The sequence below is a fragment of the Octopus bimaculoides genome, chromosome 3 (genome assembly GCF_046866305.1).
Source record: "Octopus bimaculoides isolate indiv1 chromosome 3, ASM4686630v1, whole genome shotgun sequence".
NCBI lineage: Eukaryota > Metazoa > Mollusca > Cephalopoda > Octopoda > Octopodidae > Octopus > Octopus bimaculoides.
In genome coordinates, this window is record NC_142930.1 from 52,612,788 (window position 1) to 52,627,714 (window position 14,927).

The 14,927-nt window shown below is 37.0% G+C and overlaps 1 protein-coding gene and 1 pseudogene across 3 annotated transcripts in view; both read left to right on the plus strand.

Moving 5' to 3' along the window:
- The first annotated feature begins 220 nt into the window (after positions 1-220).
- Positions 221-14,927, plus strand: part of LOC106870185 (GPI-anchor transamidase component GPAA1) — a 42,480-nt gene continuing 27,773 nt past the window's right edge. Inside the window, exons 1-2 of one of the 3 annotated variants that reach the window (XM_089348982.1) lie at positions 221-491; positions 13,805-13,868. In XM_089348982.1, coding sequence (XP_089205108.1) covers positions 13,854-13,868 — 15 coding nt within the window. In that variant the 5' untranslated portion in view covers positions 221-491; positions 13,805-13,853. Of the gene's footprint in view, positions 492-13,804; positions 13,869-13,892; positions 14,067-14,927 lie in introns of those variants that run through there. The other 2 variants (XM_089348984.1, XM_089348983.1) reach the window with 2 other exon arrangements.
- LOC149136532 (protein GVQW3-like) lies at positions 9,180-9,928 on the plus strand (annotated as a pseudogene).

Here is a 14,927-nt window from a genome sequence, read left to right on the forward strand (position 1 = left end):
ATAATAATAATATATATATATATATAAACATTAAATTGCACAAAATAACTCATTCGAAATAAATTACTATTAAGGTTTGAAAAATATTTTTTGTTTTCTTTTCTTTACAATTTCTTATTCAGACTGTTATATCATAGAATCTGGGATGGTTTTCAAATAAAAATCTGAAATACGTATTTAGTGTAATGAAATAATGCATTCTTTTTTCGGAAGTACATAGCCAAGTTTTTTATGTAACTCTCAGTGTAGTTCAAAAATTTGAAATCTTAAGGTCGCCCCGGAAGTGCTTCGTAATTTTTTGTTACTATAACAACAACCTTCATCCCATTAGACGACGTTTTAAATTTATATTAGATTAAAATGATTTAACAAATAACCAAAATCCCTTGCAATCAGTCTTCTGACTTTTATTTTGCGTTATCAAGACTGTACGTTATTTGTCTCACAGGTTACCGGCCACGTCTCAAGTCGATAAAAAGTGAATTATTAAGGTAAGGATATTGTATATTGAAAAACATCTTTTTAATTTCACATATATGTATACATTTTATTGTACATCTATCTATCTATCTATCTATCTATCTACCGAAAGCTTATTTTCATAAATATATTGATTTTGTTCTACTGTAATGTTTATCACATTTGTGATAAATATGAATTTTACCCTAACAAAAGCAATAAGTGAATATTTTCTTTTGTGTTGATGTGAGAACACTCCGAACTTTTCACGAATCTGAATAGTTATTTAATGTTTTTCGCTGCCTTATATTGCCATTTCTTATCTAGTCATCTTTGCAAACATATTCTTTGCTTCCTGTGAAATCACCAAAAACAAAGAAATGTAACGTTTTGGATTATTAAATATATTAATAATAGTTATGTGTATTTATGAACCCAAGCATACAAGATGATTATATAGCTTATATCATTGCCAGCTCTTGCTTCCGTCTTACTCGGGCTCTGTATATTTTTGTAAATCAGAATTTTAAAAATAAGATTCCATTTTTAAAAACAAAACACACTACTTTATAGTGTTTTATTATCTAAAATGTGTTTAATTTTGGGGGTAGGGTCTGACAAAAGCGAGAGTGAACATATTATATTTAAGTTTTAAGTTCATTTATCGAACGAAAAAAAAAAATAATGAAGAGTATCTTGAATTGGATTCGTAAATCGATGGATAAAATATTTTGTGGTAGTTATGCCCCTTTATGGTCTGAGTTCAAATCCAGCTGGGGTCGACTTGGCAAGAGAAGTTGTGACCAATAAAGGTGAATATGTTATTGATTAAGGTGTTGAAGAATTTTATAAACTTTCGAGAAAACACTGGCACTCGAAGCACATCACATAAAGCTAAAAAATAATAGAATGTAAATATTGGGTTGAAAAACCTTTTGGATTGAAAGCTGGAAGGCTGTCGTCTCTACAGATGTGGGTTCGCGTTCCACTAGCAACCTTCGAACATTTTCTATACAAAAGGGCCTGTGAACCCAATTTTCACATACTATTATTTATAGCTTTATGAGAGCTGTCTCGTGAGCCAATGTACCAAAAAAAGAATATCTATCTGTGTGTGTGTGTTTGTGAGATCATCATCAGCATCATTTACATGTAAACTTTTTCATACTTGCATGGGTCTGTCAGAATTTGCTGAGGCTGAATTATCTATGGCTGGATGTTCTTCCTGTTGCCAACCCTCACTTGCTTCAAAGCAAGGTAATATTTCCCCCTGGCCAGACATGTTTTCACAGAGAATTGGAAATGAACAGCACTGCTTGTATGATGGTTATGATGCTACTGCTTGTTTACAACTGTTGCATGATGTTGAGATAAAGAAACACACACACACACACACACACACACACACACACACACACACACACACAGAGCAAAATGTATACACATATACAGATATATACATTTACGAAAGCCTAGACAACCTGTCTATAGTGTCCAGCTATAACCTATATTCATATTTTGTTCTTGTCATTTACCTCACCCACCTCAATATTAGTAACAAGGATTTGATGGGAACTCAAAATCTCTCTTTCCCAGATCCTCTAAATACACCCTCTTCCTTTACTGATCTCTGAATTCCTTGAAACACCCCCTACTCCTTCTGCATCAAAAGCATATATCTCGCATTCCCCTCTTTAACAGCATCAGCCTCAGTGATTTTGCAACATTTTTGGGCTCTTGCACTCTTCCTGCAAGATGCTGCTGGTGCAGAAAAATATCTTTTATAAGCCTAAAGTCTTTACAACAATTAGTTTTAGCTCTTATTCGTATCCTTGACAAACATCCACACCCTGAATCTAGCCTCTAACAAGTCACCACAACCTCTGCACTTATTGTTGGGTTGTCTGACCAGTGCCTTGCCACAACTATTTTCACATATCCATATATTATGTAATACATCCCACTACTTCCCTGACACTATGGCACTTCATGTCAGCTGATTGGTCAGAGCTTGTCAGTTTTACACTAAATCTTCTTGTCAGCACATGTGCTTCATCTTTGACCCATCAGATTATAGTTACAGGTATGAGGGTATGGGTAGACTGACCTATCCTCTCAGAAATCGCCCCTACATAACACACACTTCAGATTCTACCAAGTGCTTCATTGGGAGCTATGTTGCAGTAGGACTACCAATGAAATAAATTCTTTGAAAGTTCAGGATAAGTTCTGTTAGCTAGGTGACCTAATTAGCATTGAAAGTGGGGGTTTCTGAAAGCATAGTAGCCAGAGTAATAACAGTGTAGGAAAAGTTCAGGTTTTTATAATCTCTGCTGATAACAAAGGGAGTTCCTCTCCAAGCAAAGAAAAGATTGTATGATTTTTATGTACAGAGTGTAATGTTGTACGATAAGGAAAACATAGGCATAAAACTCAGAAGATGTGTGAAGACAGGGCAGAAATGATGAAGCACTAATGTACAAGGAAAAACGCTAGATATAAGAGAAATCAAATGTAGTATGGAAAAGAGAAGACTGAGCTGGTATAGGGGGATGATACTTGGGTGAGAAAGTGCCAAGTAATTCAAGTGAAAGAAATCTCTGGAAGCAAAAGACAAGGAAAGAAGTGAAACATGATCTTAGAAGTCTCATATCTGGTGAGGTAGGATGCCACATAGAAAGTTAATCAAGTTATACCAGAAAGTGTCACACTCCGTGACTAGCATAGCAATATCATATTAAATTGTAACTAGGGCAAAGGAGATGCTTTGGAGAGGAGAAATTATATAAGAAGAATCATACAAGTGGAACAAACACAATTGATCTGTAACAGAGTAGACCGGGATGAGATGCAGTTTGGTTTTGTGTCTGGAAGAGGTACATATGGATGCAAACTTCCTTGTGAGGCACAACATGTAATGTTACAGCTTGGAGGAGAGAGAGTTCACTAGTTCTCATTTGGTAATCATTATTTCAGCTATGAGTTTTCCAGAAGTTCTAAAGTAGAAGTTACTGTATGAATGCATTTACATGAGATAAATGAGAAAAGTAAACACATACAATCCTCCTACTTACCTTTTATAGTTTATAATTGATTATATGAGGGGGTACCCAAAAGAAACCGGAATTTTGCAGTATTATTTTATTCACTTAGTTTTACATGTTTATACTTTTACTGCTTTCAAAGTATTTTCCATTTGAAGCAATGGATCAGTCCAGACATGTTTTCCACTGTTTGAACTCTTGCAATGTGATGTCTTTTAATGCCTCCATCGATTCATTTCTTTACCCCTTCCTCATCTGCAAATTCTGTAGCACTAGCTTTCATCACCAGTGATGACCTTTGAAAAATGGTCCGGATCAACTTTCAGCTGTTCTTTCAGTTCATGACATGCATTCAATTGTGACAGCTTTTGATCTTTTGTGAGCAAGTGAGGCACAAATTTTGCTGCAGCTCATTTCATTCACTATTCATCACTCCAGATTCGTTGGCAGGAGCTCCAGCACACACTAGTCATATCAACAAGTTTATCAATTGTTTGGTGACAGTCCTCCAAGACCATTTCATGAATTTTCATGATGTTTTCATTTGTTTGGGAAGTCAATGGTTGCTCCTGACTGAGGTTGGTCTTGAAGCAACCGGTCAGCAGATTGATGCCTGAGGGTTGCATCTAGTGGCTTCTAGCTGCAGAAGCTTGAACTACAACAGGCTTGTTCCACAGAGAATGTTTCCAGTTACTTTTGGATATCCCCTCTTATATGTCTTAAAGCTTACATTACATTAACCATTTTGTATAATGTCACTTTTGATATTAATTTAAAGTATCATTTTAAACCTATTTAACCCTTTTGTTATCATATTTGTGTTGAAATACATTGCTTTTGTCTCAATTTATTCTTAAAATGATGAAGAATTTAGTAAAATAAGTTGGTCATTATTAAGCTGGTGTAAGGCTGTAAACTGGCAGAACCATTGCCATGCCATACAGAATGCTTAGCAGCATTTCATTTGATTTTGCATTCTGAGTTCAAATACTGCTGAGGTCAACTTTGCTTTTCATCCTTTCAGGTCAATAAAATAGGTACCAGGTGAGCTCTGGGGTTGATGTAATCGACTTATTCCCTCCCTTGAAATTACTGACCTTGTGCCAAATTTTGAAACCATTATTAAGCTGGTGTATAGAACATAAATTAAAATATATTGATGGAAGGTTTTAATCGAGATCATTTTAAAACAGGATGTTTGTATCATGCAACTAAGGAGTGGTTTCAGGTACCACAACATTATTCATCATAATAATAAAAATGATTTATGATCATTTAGAAGAAATAGGAATAAATTTTGTAGATGTTGAAACTTCATGCAACAGAACATAATACTTATAAAACAACTATCATGAGTAATTGCTAAGATTTAATGCATCAACCTTTTCTTTTCTTACCTAGATAATTCGTCACATCTATTTAATAGGGTCTTCTCCCACTTTGAAGATCTAAACTGCTTCCCTGTTCTGAATGGTGTGTGTGTGTGTATATATATATATATATATATATATATATATATATATATATATATATCTGTAAAAATATGTGACACTTATTCAATAGCCATGATAAAACTCCGAGTTTCGGATGCCAGGGTGGGAGCCCACGCCAACATCTCTTCAGTTATCCGGCCAATTGAAAATTCCTGTGAAAAATGACCGTTAAAAACAGGAATTTTCAATTGGCCGGATAACTGAAGAGATGTTGGCATGGGTTCCCACCCTGGCATCCAAAACTCGGAGTTTTATCATGGCTACTGAATAAGTGTCACATATTTTTACAGATAAATTCCTGTATTTGCATAATATCGAGGTCTCTTTCTTTCTTTTGTTGTCCTTCCTGTCAAATATATATATATATATAGACAGAGTACTTAAGATCAGACTAGTGCTTCATCATAGATTAGCTACTGTCATCTCAACCTATGCACCTCAACCGGGGCTACCAGATGGTCTGAAAGACCAATTCTATGACACCCTCTTGCAAACTACCTCGTCGACGAGTGACAGGGACCTTCTCTTTGTGGCTGGAGACTTCAATGGTCATGTCGGACGTCGTGCTGGAGGCTTCCATGGCATACATGGAGGCTATGGCTTCGGTTCCCGCAACGAGGAGGGAACTAGACTGCTGGAGTTCTGTGATGCAACTGATCTTATGGTCTGCAATACCAACTTCAGGAAACCTGCCAGTCACCTAGTCACCTACTGCTCCGGCAGACACTCTAGCCAAATCGACTACATCCTCGCCAGAAATAGGGAAAGAGGGCGGCTTATAAATGCCAAAACCTACCCTGGCGAAGAATGTACCCCACAACATAGATTAGTAGTTAGCGACTTTGGGATCAAGGCAAAATGGGTGCCCAGAATTAGACAGGCTTGGAGGAGAAGGGTGTGGAAGCTTAAAGACCCTGCAAATGGACAGAGACTTAGAGACAAGTTACTTGAAGCATTTAACGAAATAGAAGGGGATATAGCATCATACAACGTGGAAGACAATTGGAGATTTCTGTGGGACAACCTGATGAAAGCCACCGACCAGATTTGTGGGTGGTGTAAGGTCCCCTCTCGACCCAGAGTAACGTGGTGGTGGAACAAGGAGGTAGACAGGGCTATTAGACAAAAGAAACAGGCTTGGAAGGACTGGAAGAACGGTGGTAGCAGGGAATTGTACCAATGTGCCAGAAGGGAGGCTAGGCGACAGGTTTATTTAGCCAGAGGGGAAGCAGATAAGAAAAGATTTACCAATGTTCTGCGCCGTGAGGACCAAGGACTCGAGGTATTTCGTGTTGCAAGACAGTGTAGGAGAGAGAATAGTGATGTTGTAGGAGAGAAATGTGTTCGCATGGATGATGGTACGCTTGCACTAAATGAAGATGCAAAGAAAGAGGTCTGGAGATGCCACTATGATAGATTGCTTAATAAAGAGAATGAATGGGAGGAAGAGAGCCTGCCGTATGTCGACCCAATAGAGGGACCAGCTATCCGAGTTGATAGTACCAGGGTAGATAAAGCAATTAAGAGTATGAAGACCGGGAAAGCCCCCGGCCCATCAGGAATCACTGCAGAGATGCTCAAAATATCTGGCAGTGTTGGCTATAGCCTAGTCACCCGTATTACGAACCAGGTGATACACGAAGGAGTCATACCCAATGACTGGTGTAGCAGCATCATAGTCAACTGCTACAAAGGTAAAGGTGACGCTTTAGATACAAATAATTACAGAGGCATCAAGCTGTTAGATCAGGTTATGAAAGTTACAGAGAGGGTCATAGCCCAACTAATTAGGGAGCGAATCAATTTAGATGAGATGCAGTTTGGGTTCGTGCCAGGTAAAAGCACTACTGATGCCTTATTTCTAGTGAGACAGCTGCAGGAGAAATACCTAGCTAAGGATAAACCTCTGTACCTGGCTTTCGTTGACATGGAGAAAGCCTTTGACAGGGTCCCCCGATCCCTTATCTGGTGGTCAATGAGGAAACTTGGGATAGAAGAATGGTTAGTGAGAGCTGTGCGAGCCATGTACAGAGATGCTGCCAGTAAGGTGAGGGTTGGAAATGAGTACAGCAATGAATTCCGGGTAGAGGTAGGGGTCCACCAAGGTTCCGTCCTCAGCCCCCTCTTATTTATCATAGTCCTCCAGGCAATCACAGAGGAGTTCAAGACAGGTTGCCCCTGGGAGCTCCTCTATGCTGATGACCTTGCCCTAATTGCGGAGTCACTATCAGAACTAGAGGAGAAGTTTCAGGTGTGGAAGCAAGGTCTAGAATTGAAGGGCCTTAGAGTCAACCTAGCTAAAACCAAAATCCTAATAAGTAGGAAGGTAGATAAAACACAAACCCCTTCAGGTAGATGGCCCTGCTCAGTATGTAGAAAAGGAGTAGGTAGTAACTCTATAAGATGTACCCGGTGCAAGCTATGGACACATAAGAGGTGCAGCAATATCAAAGGCAGGTTAACTAGCAAGTTAGTTTTTGTTTGTGGCAGATGTTCAAGTGCAATAAAGACTGTAAACAAACAGGAAACAACTTCTATCTCATTCCAGGGTGAAAAACTAGAGGTAGTCGATAGCTTCCGCTATCTGGGCGACCAAGTTAGTAGTGGGGGTGGGTGCGCTGAAAGTGTAGCTGCTAGAATAAGAATAGCCTGGGCAAAGTTTAGAGAGCTCTTACCCCTGCTGGCGACAAAGGGACTCTCACTCAGAGTAAAAGGCAAACTGTATGACGCATGCGTACGAACAGCCATGGTACTTGGTAGTGAAACATGGGCTGTAACTGCTGAGGACATACGTAAGCTCGCAAGGAATGAAGCCAGTATGCTCCGTTGGATGTGTAATGTCAATGTGAATACCCGTCAGAGTGTAAGTATCTTGAGAGAAAAGCTGAACATTAGAAGCATCAGTTGTGGTGTGCAAGAGAGACGATTGCGCTGCTATGGACATGTGGTGAGAATGGATGAGGATAGCTGCGTGAAAAAGTGCCACACCCTAACAGTTGAGGGAACCCGTGGAAGAGGTAGGCCCAGGAAGACCTGGGCTGAGGTGGTGAGGCAAGACCTTCGTACATTGGGCCTCACCGAGGCGATGACTACTGACCGAGACCTTTGGAAATGTGCTGTGCGTGAGAAGACCCGGCAAGCCAAGTAAGATCGTTGCCAGTGCCCCTGGACTGGCTCTTATGCGGGTGGCACATGAGATGCACCATTTTGAGCGTGGCCGTTGCCAGTACCGCCTGACTGGCTCCCGTAGGATTTTCGAGTGAGATCGTTGCCAGTGCCCCTGGACTGGCTTGTGCGGGTGGCACATAAAAGACACCATTTCAAGCGTGGCCGTTTTCGTGCGGGTGACACGTAAAAGCACCCACTACACTCTCTGAGTGGTTGGCGTTAGGAAGGGCATCCAGCTGTAGAAACTCTGCCAAATTAGATTGGAGCCTGGTGTTGCCATCCGGTTTCACCAGTCCTCAGTCAAATCGTCCAACCCATGCTAGCATGGAAAGCGGACGTTAAACGATGATGATGATGATATATATATATATATAAGAATGACTAACAGTACTTCTTTGAAGCTTGAAGAACTCTCATAGGAGAGAAACAGGGGTGTGCATGTGTAACATTCAACTGTTTAAATTATATTCACTCTCCTTCTTGTCTGCTTTGAGTTTTGTCATTCTTTGTTCTCTCTTACTCTTTAATCACCCTTTTGATCTGGTTCTCTTCCTCTCCAGTCATGAGTAAAAGAAAACAATGCAAACAATGCACAAAGACAATGTAAGATGGAGAGGACTCTTCTGTTCTTGCCTGGGTCATGACAATATCTTGTGCATTTATCATGTTAAAATTCTTTCTGTACACTGTAAAGGACATCCAGATAGAAACTGTACCAAAAATAGAATGTTTGAATGAGATGTGGTCTTTAGTCAATCCAGGAGGGCAGTAAACACAGGAAAGAGCATCACTTGGAACATAATGACCTATCTAACCCATGCCAACCTGGAAAAGTGATGATGATGATTTTACATATGTGTATGTGTGTGTTTGGGTATATTAGCTGCAAAGTGACATAAGTAACTCAAGGTGCTATACTTCATTACATGGAGTAGCATGTATTAATTTCTAGTCTTTTGAATTAGTTATCTAGCTGTATAGCTAATAAATACAGAAATACAAAGAGTGTTCATAAAGACTTCCTCTGACTCACTTCCAGTTATTGCAGAGAATAGAACTTGTACAAGTATAATCATACATGTCTCTACATCTCACATTATAAATTGCAACTTTCCACTAGTATTCTTTTGTCTTTTATGGCTGCTAAAATGGACTAAGGTGTTATAATGGAGGCAGTTGAATGCAGATCAGTGATGAGGTTCTTATACTTGAAAGGTTGTACACCAAAAGAAACTTTTGACGAGTTGAAAGAAGTCTATGGTGACGATGCACCATCATACGACATAGTCAAGCACTGGCATCGCCAGTTCAAATGTGATCGGACATTGGTGGAAATGGCTCCTATTCCTGGACAATCACATTCCGCCATTGATGATGGCACCATCATCCATAAAGTGGAAGCTGCCATTTTGGACGTTCAGCAACTAGCCCAAGAAGTGAAGTTAAGTGCAGGGTCTATAGAAAAAAATCATTCATGACCATTTGCACATGTAGAAGTTGTCTGCATGGTGGATTCCCTGGATGCTCACACCTTTTCAGGAGCAGGGACGAGTCAATTGCTCCCAGGTTCTTTTGGCAATGTGCTAAGAAAACGGGGTGGACTTTTTCAGCAGACTTATTACACAAGATGAAACACGGGTCCATCGCTATGATCCTGAGACTAAAGTCCAGTCAAAGCAATGGAAGCATAACTCACCACCTCCAAAGAAGGCTTGTGGCCAACTCTCAGCAGGCAAGGTGATGCTCACGGTCTTTTGGGACTAATGTGGAGTAGTGATGATGGATTTTCTGGCAAAGGGCACCACAATTAATGGGGCATATTATTCCCTGCTGCAGAAATAGTGGGATGCTATCAAAGCAGAGAGGCATGGCTTGCTGACCCAAAAAGTTTGCCTCCTCCAAGACAACACCCCAGTTCACAATGCACATGTTGCTCAGATGAAAGCACACTCCTGTGGCTATAAAATCCTTCCTCATCCCACTTACTCTCCCAACTTCGCACCATCTCACTTCCATCTCTATCCAACCACGAAGTCTCTTTTGAAGGGGAAGCACTTTTTGGATGACGATGAACTTATTTCTGAGGTAAAGTCTTGGCTCCATATGCAGCCTACTGATTTCTACTGATGAGATCTTCACAGCTGCATAAAGCGATGGGAGGAGTGTATCACTATTGGTGGTGACTATGTAGAGAAGAACTAATAATTATGCCAAGTTTTGTTTATTCCAGTCCTTGAGAAGTGGGTCAGGGGAAAATCTTAAATGAACGCCTCTTGTATATGTGTGTGTGCGTGTATATATATATATATATATATATATATATATATATATATATATACGGTGGATTATTTAAGACTTGGCTCTTATTTCTAGCAGGTAGATGCTCATTAAGCATCATTACGATATTTCATAGCTCCTTAAATCTATCATAACTGCGTTCCACCAATGCTACTACTGGTGATATCAAATTTTGAATTTATCCACAGATGATATGAACAGTAGTGACATCTAACTTCAAATCTCAGTGTTTGAATATTTCATTTATATATATATATATATATATATATATATATGCACTATTTTGCATATTGAATTCCTTATCACTTATTTATATTCCTAAACCTATATTTGTGTGTGTGTATATGTATATATATATATATATATATATATATATATATATATATATATATATATATATATAATATATATAGCCATCTAAGAAGCTGTAAGTTTGGAAAAAAATGTATATAACTCGTATATCTGTCAGTAGAGTGGGTATATTAATTAAAGTGTACTGTATTATATATCCGTTATGGCCAATCTTACCAATTGGTTTTGCACTAGTGGTTCAATGGAATGTTAGGTAACAGTCCAATTATGTAACCTTGTGCCCTTCAGAGATGGCAGTTATGAAATGAAATATGGCGACTGCCATTTCCAGTTTCTACTCCCTGACTCTGTTGCTACTTCACTCTTTCTCACATCATCTATTTTCACTTGCTTCACCTGTTTGTGTGCAATAAGGCAACTGCCACATTTCATTACATATCTGCCATCTCCAAAGAGTGTAAGGTTACATAATTGGATTGTTACCCAATACTCCATTGAACCCCTAGTGTGAAACCGCTTGGTAAGATCAGCCTTAATGGATATATAATACTGTACACTTCGATTAATCATCATCATCATCATCATCGTTTAACGTCCGCTTTCCATGCTAGCATGGGTTGGACGATTTGACTGAGGACTGGTGAAACCGGATGGCAACACCAGGCTCCAATCTAATTTGGCAGAGTTTCTACAGCTGGATGCCCTTCCTAATGCCAACCACTCAGAGAGTGTAGTGGGTGCTTTTACGTGTCACCCGCACGAAAACGGCCACGCTCGAAATGGTGTCTTTTATGTGCCACCCGCACAAGCCAGTCCAGGGGCACTGGCAACGATCTCGCTCGAAAATCTTACGGGAGCCAGTCAGGCGGTACTGGCAACGGCCACGCTCAAAATGGTGCATCTCATGTGCCACCCACACAAGAACCAGTCCAGGGGCACTGGCAACGATCTTACTTGGCTTGCCGGGTCTTCTCACGCACAGCACATTTCCAAAGGTCTCGGTCAGTAGTCATCGCCTCGGTGAGGCAAAATAAGTAAAAGGGATTAATAAATCCAGGCAGATATCTATAAAGCACTCAGCATTAGATGAATTTGGTTAACTATATCCAACAATCGTAACCCAATAAATGCAAGTAGAATAAACATCCAAGTTAATTCTTCATGTATAACAAGTAAATCCAAATATCGTTTAGAAGAATTTCAAGAAATTCGTAGTTTATATATATATATATATATATATATATATATATATATATATATATATATATATGTGTGTGTGTGTGTATTTATATATATATTTATATATAATTATTGTGCATGTGATATCCTCAGTTGTTTATGGATACTATATCTCATAAGACCCAGACTATCAACCCATCCCACCAACCTGCAACAAAAATGCACACTTCTCCTTAATTTCCAGTTTCTACTCCCTGACTCTGTAGCTACTTTACTCTTTCTCACGTCATCTCTTCTCACTTGCTTCACTTGTTTGTGTACAAAATTCTGTGCATCACTCTTTATTTATCTGGTGAAGTATATTTCACTATTCCTACTATTTTAACTGATTACTTGGAATATTTGTCTTTTTGTAATACTGGGATCTGTTTCAGTCAGACTTCAAAATGCGTTTCTAATTTCAGTGAATAATAATCTTGTAGCTTATGAAAGCATCATTTCTTCTGCTATGTTCTGATATGTTTGATGGTACTAATCTTTTCATAAAGTTGATTATTGAGTTGGTTATATTATTTTAGAGATGAATAAATTAATCAATCAATAGTGTATTGTTTATGAGTTTCCTTACATATATATATATAGTGTATGTGTGTGTGTATTGAAAATATATTTGTAAATATCATGATTTCTCATGTTGATATTTGGCTATCTTTTCATAGATGGTCATTATTAAGAAAAAAGGTTTTTTGTAGGATATGATCCAGAAATATTTTATAGATTAAATTATTGTCATTTTGTTTGAAATGCAAATGACAAATGTAAGATTAGCTAAATATTCATTTCACAAATTGCTTGTTCTTGGATAACATTTGCATAACAGTGATGACAGTATGTCAGTGTTACAGAATATACTGGACAACCTGTCGTTGTTTATCATCTGTGATGATAAAATAATGATGTGAATGACATTTTTGCATTAAAACAATCTCTTACAATGATTTATGGTTGGACTTTGGGTTTAGTAGTGTTGAATAATGGCATATAACTTAAAAATAACTACATTATTATGCAGTCTTTGCAACAACCTCTAACAAGTATTACCATAATATGAGTTGTAAGGCATGTGACTTAGTTGTTAGTGTATCGAGCTCATGACCACGAGGCCACCGTTTCATTTCTTGCACTGGGCAGTGCATTGGATTCTTGGGCAAGGTTTGATGGAACACTTGATATTCTTCCAGTCGACTCAGCTAAAATGAGTCTCATCTCTCTCTCCTTCCAGCTGTTACATCCTGGATATTTTGGTGCTTCAAGCGCCGGAGGATTTCTTTGTTCATAAACACTAAGGCACATTAAACAATTAACAAAAGCATGTTTCATACTGCAAGTCATACTTGTATGCTAGTGATAGCTATTGTATTTTAAGATAGTAAGGATACAGGATATTTACTACAAAAACAGGAATATTAAACAAATGATTGCTCCAAAACAAATAATAAAAAAAGCTGATTTTATTTTCAAACTGATACACAGATACTAATAAGTTAATAACTCTCAGCTCAGTATTAGTATCCATGGTATGGAATTAGAATATATTGAAGTCTGAACTTAATTCTCAAAGTAATTGTTTAATCATTGTTATTAATACTTCTATATAGTGTCACCAAATTGTATCTTTATGGGCTTCGTTTTTAAATGTTTTCCATAGTTGTCTTTCTTAGTGTTAACGATATTATATTTTTACACTTTGAATACATCTTGTTTAACAATGCAAAATAAGGAGTTTAATAATTGTTGTTGAAGTCATATTTTCTTGTGTTTTTGGTGTATTTTTGAATATTTTCTTTCCAGAAAGTGTCAGTAGCTCTGAGAGAAGGTTTCTGAAGTATCATTCAGCGCGATGACTGAAAGAAAGGTTTTGTAAGATGCAAAATACTTGCCCAACTCACTGAAAAAAAATACATCAACAAAAAAAAAAAAAAAAGAAGAAAGATAATTTATTTAAATTTCAATGTTGTAACACTTAAAACCATCCAACCTCTCCTTCTTATCATTGTATTATTTGCATTGAACTATCCTCCTTCCCTCCAAACTTAACTCTGCGGTAATGCAGGTAGGGTTTTTCTCATTTGTTGTTAGTTTCTATGTTGTCAGTCCTCACTTTGGTGAACAGATGGTTATTGTTTGCTCATGTTCTCTGCTTTCATTGTGTGTCATACACTTCTTTCATCTTTGATGTACCTCCTGTTTTAATTTCTTTCTTTATTTCTCTATTTATTTTGCTTCTGTCTCCAGCCATTTTAGTCCAGTCTTTACCATTTTCTCTTTGCTTTGATTATTGAGTAATTAGAACATGTTTGCATCATTTCCAAGTGTCCTGTCATTTTGTGTAGCATTTAGAGTCTTGTTTTATGTGTTGTTTTGCTTATTTATCTACAACACTTATAGATATTTTTCTTCAGATTCTCTATGTTGTATGTATTTTTGTTGTGTAAACAGTTTTACATATCTTTAGATCTTCAAACATAAATGTTGATTCAATTTTGCAATATATATATATATATATATATATATATGTATATGTATATATGTATATATATGTATATATATATGTATATATATATGTATATATATGTATATATATGTATATATATGTATATATGTATATATATGTATATATATATGTATATATATGTATATATATATATATATATATATATATATATATATATGTATATATATATGTATATATGTATATATATATATATATATATATATATATGTATATATATATATGTATATATGTATATATATATATATATATATGTATATATGTATATATATATATATATATGTATATATATATATATATATATATATATATATGTATATATGTATATATATATTATATGTATATATATATATGTATATGTATTATATATATATATATGTATATATATATATGTATATATAT